The sequence below is a fragment of the Lupinus angustifolius genome, chromosome LG09, assembly GCF_001865875.1.
Source record: "Lupinus angustifolius cultivar Tanjil chromosome LG09, LupAngTanjil_v1.0, whole genome shotgun sequence".
Classification (NCBI taxonomy): Eukaryota; Viridiplantae; Streptophyta; class Magnoliopsida; order Fabales; family Fabaceae; genus Lupinus; species Lupinus angustifolius.
Genome location: NC_032017.1, coordinates 9,658,291 through 9,662,937, shown reverse-complemented (window position 1 = coordinate 9,662,937; position 4,647 = coordinate 9,658,291). Strand labels below are relative to the sequence as shown.

Below are 4,647 nucleotides of genomic sequence, written 5' to 3'. Positions count from 1 at the left end.
AAGCAATTGATGTAGTTGATTAAAACAAAAGACAAAATATTAAAATATGCTCACAAACCAAAATTATCAATGTGCTTAAAACAATGGTATATCCAAATCAAGATATCTAGTGCACCATCAATATCAAGTCTTTAGACAGTGATATCAACTGCAAGTGGAACTTTTGTTGTAATGATCAAACATTCATAATAAGGCATGTCAACTGATGAATCCCTCTTTGGATTGATTCATCAGTCACATATATAAAACTTTAGAATTATGACATGTTTATCATCACAGGTGTGTATAGTCTTTGGCCAAATATTAACTTTCCTTTGGGCCAGCGAATACCTGCATGAATGACCATACACACTTACATCCATTATTCCTCATGAGTTATATCCATGAAAGAGGTCACTTTGGCGACATTTCACTTCATTTGGCTCATTTGAAATAACAGACACCCTTAATGGACATCCAAATAACAATTAAAATCAATGCACAAAGATACTGAAGTCCCAAAAATAATAAAATAAAATAAATAAATAAAAATTTCTTCGCTTGGGCGAGCCGAATCTCGCTCGAGCGAGCCAAATCTCGCTTGAGCCCAATTGAAGGCGATTTGCCTCTGTTTCCTTCTCGCTTGAGCGAGAGCACTGCAGCAGAACATGAAAAATGCGATTTCTGCACCGCTGTTCTTCGAAAAATCACCCATAAATTCATGAAAAACAGTAGAAAAATAATATTCATTCATTTCAAATCCTTTTGCATTCATATTATAAGCATGAATGTCTTTCTTAATCGATTCATGGCAAAAATAAACACATCAAAAAACCCTAAATCAAACCAGATTTGGGGAAGAACATAAAAACCTAATTTCACAAATGAATCATATTGGGGTGGCTCTTATACCACTTGTTGGAGAAGTTACTCTCCATCCGAAATCCATAGAGTAAACACGGAAGTCCTTATGACCATGGCTTTGTTCCCACAACCGAATGTGTATGCCCATACATACACCCAAATGGAACATCCATGGTCCAGACCGAAGAAACCCCAAATGAGTTCATGGTGAAGATGAAGAACATACCTTGTTGAGCCATTTCCGGAATCTCGAAGGTATGAGAGTGAGATGATCTTCCAAATGATAGAGTGTCGAATGGTTTTCCTTAGCTTCTCTCTAGAGGGGAATGAGAGAATGTAACTTAACTTGAGAGTCTTTTATGTGGTGTGTTAGAGGAGATACCTTATCCTCATGCCTTATGTGCCTTATGGATGAGTGGATAGTGTTATCCTATTCTGGATAACACTATTCTCATCCTACCTTATTCTCCTCCACCTTTACACTTGAAAACTTGTTGCTCTACAAATGGGGACCATAACCCATAAAAGTAACCCTGAAGTGGTTACTACTTTAGTTGCAATAATTCTGATCCAGTCCCTTCATCAAATCAGAAATTGTCTGAAGGTATCTACACTTATTATTATTTCATGACACATATGTCATTAGCCACCAAATTAATTACTGAAGATCGTTTTATATTTTGGCTAATTACATAATGGCCATAACACAATTATAGAATTATATTTGTGACACATAAATTGTCAAAAATTATAACACTATCAAGTTAGTATTGGCTTCAAAATGATGTAGTTTTGAATCTTCTTTTCCTATATCTTATTGGCTTCAAGTTAGTGGCATTGATCAAGGAGAAGAAAACCAAGAAATGAAGATAAATAAATGGAGAAGACTCAAAACCATATTATTTTGATGACAAGGAAGATTAAAACAATGTCGATTTGATGGCCAATGAACAACTTAATTGACATGTTATATAATACTTTCCATGCTATCAATTACATGTCAATTTTCATTATGATTAGAAGTTTTTTCTTTTGCTTCTTACTCTTTATAAGGATGTAATAGATTTTTTTATAAGGGAACAAAATTTGATGCTAAATATAAAAATACTTTACTATTTTTATGATTAAATTATTATGTGTTTTTCATATGTCCAATGATGTTTCATGAAATCTTTGACCAATAATTGTAGATTAATAATTTGTTTAGGCATCAAGATTTTTAAAATGGATTTTATCTAAATCAATAAATCATTTTTCTTAACCAAAAATATCATTTTGGTCTTCAACTAAATTTACTTTCTTAGTTTGGTAAATTTACTTCATTTATTTTCTCAATTTGGTCTCTTAATTTTTTTTCCTCACTTTTGTTCTTCAAATTTATTTATAGACTCATATTAATCTTTTTGTCAATTAGTTTTTTGTCTTTATTAATTTTGACCTCAAAATGATATCATTTTAGGTATTCTTCTTTATAAGCTTCTTCCTTGTGGCATCACCACCAGTTAACATTGGCAATTTGAGTTGTCTTGTCGGCCTTGTCTTTGTCTAGGTAATGTCTGTCTAAATCAATATCCATACCTGTTTTTGGAAGAACATGAAATATCATGCTTTACCCACTTTAAACATAGGCATGATGGGTTTGATGCCCGTTTGATGGCCACCAGTTGTAGTAGTGACGTGGAGCAACATCGATACATGAAGCAACAATAACAACCATAAAAAATAGCATCCAACATCACCAACACCAACCACCATCGGTACCAACAACATTAGCAGCGACGATGGAAGAGAAGAAGACCTAGAAATGTACATGATGGAATAGAGAAGAATACTCAAAACAACATCCTTTTGATGTTAAAGAAAAGTATAACAACATTGTTTTGATGGTAAGTTAGAAAAGTAATGGACACATTATTGAAAATTGATTGTGTTACCAAATTGACTAGCGTAAGGACTAGAGTGAGAGCTTAAATAAAGGTAAGGAACTAAAATGAAAAAAATAAAATAATGGGCCAAATTAAAGAAATAAATAAGGTTTAGGGACAAAAATAACAACTTTGCCTTTTTGTAATGTATTACTATGATTGAATCTTTGAGATCATTCGTAAGGAACACATTTATCTACAATTTCGTTCAAACTTGTTTGTAGTATGAACTTATAAATCAAAACAATTACATGAAATTGGGCGTAGAAAAACATTTAGCAACTTAATTTCTATTCTTAATGATATTTATTTGACCAGTACTTATTGTTTGTTAAGGTTGTTGCTGTCTTTTGTGTGTCATAGTATGACAGAGAAATTAAAATAGAAGAGATATCATGGTCCTGGTAGAGAAGTACATTGATTGATAAGATACACATGTATGGACTAAATGTATAATTTCGTTCGATCAGACATTAAAGTAACTGAGTGACTGAGCCAGGGACTAAAATAGTTACTTTCTCTGTCAACAAAAGTGTCATTAATGAAATTTTATAATTTCAATTGTGCCACAGTGAAAACAAAAGAACTTCAAATAAATTTGTGAGAACATGTATGTGTCGTTCTTGTTTTTTTAGTTCTTAAAACAATTGATTCTCAAAATAGCCAAAAATAATTACTCCAAATAGTTTTTTTAGAGTAAATTACACTGATACCTCCGAGTTTTGGCGAAATTATACAAACCACCCCTCATTTTTTTACACTTACACAAACTCTCTTATTTTTTATATTTTCATTATACTGATCACCCCTGCATGAGAAATAAGTGTAATCTTTTAAAGAAAAAATGTAATAAATCAATTAAGTTAACAAAATATGATATATTATGGAGACAAGTCCAAATAATATACAAATCAATGTATCTTTATTATTTTTTTGTTACATAATGCATCAAAAATTCTAAAGAGATATTGTTTAAATCGTTCTTGTAATATATCATAACGAACCAAAAATAATAAAGTACATTGATTTGTATATTATTTAGACTTGTATCCATAATATATCATGTTTTACTTAACTTAATTACATTTATCACATTTTTTTGTTTAAGATATTACACTTATTTCTCATGTAGGAGGTGGTCAATGTAATGAAAATATAAAAAATATGAGGGTTTGTGTAGGTGTAAAAAAGTGAGGGGTGGTTCGTGTAATTTCACTAAAACTCAGAGGGTGTCAATGTAATTTACTCTTTTTTTATAATTGTTTTGGAAACATCAAAACAGTACTCAAAACACTAAACAAACGGCCCATGTTTGTATGTTTTCTCAGCCCAAAGAGAAGGCCCCATATTATGACGTCCCTCCTTAGTGTATAGATAATAAAGTGCATCTTCACTCATGTTATAGTGGTGCAAAAGAGTAAGAACTTATAATAACTAGCATTTCGACCGACACTTCATGTTGACCCGCATTCTTATTTTTCTTATGATATCAACTGCATACATAAATCTTCTATAAATGTATGATTGAATAATTTTCATGTGGGTCAAAGTTGTTCTTTTTGGGTGATGAAGAGATAAAATAGAATTAGGAGAATGTGTGAAATAATAATGATAGATTATGGAAAATAATAAAAGAATATATGAAAGTTTCTTGTAGTTATTAATGTAATACTACAAAATGATAAAATTGGAATATGTAAATTATGTTATTGTGATTTCTACGTGGAATTGAATAAAATTATATATGTTTAACGAGGAGGGATCCGTTTACACTCAAGTTAAGTTACATTTGTTACACTCAAACTTGATCATTCATTTTCTTAAATCTAACGGAGTGAGTGCAATAAGTAATGAGAGAAAAAAAAAATTAAATAACTTT

At 31.1% G+C, this 4,647-nt stretch overlaps 1 protein-coding gene across 1 annotated transcript in view; it reads right to left on the bottom strand.

Moving 5' to 3' along the window:
* Positions 1-2,598, bottom strand: part of LOC109356234 (3-oxoacyl-[acyl-carrier-protein] reductase FabG-like) — a gene marked incomplete at its 3' end in the record, with an annotated part of 5,867 nt that extends 3,269 nt beyond the window's left edge. Inside the window, exon 1 of the mRNA XM_019599566.1 lies at positions 2,457-2,598. Coding sequence (XP_019455111.1) covers positions 2,457-2,598 — 142 coding nt within the window. The remainder of the gene's footprint in view (positions 1-2,456) is intronic.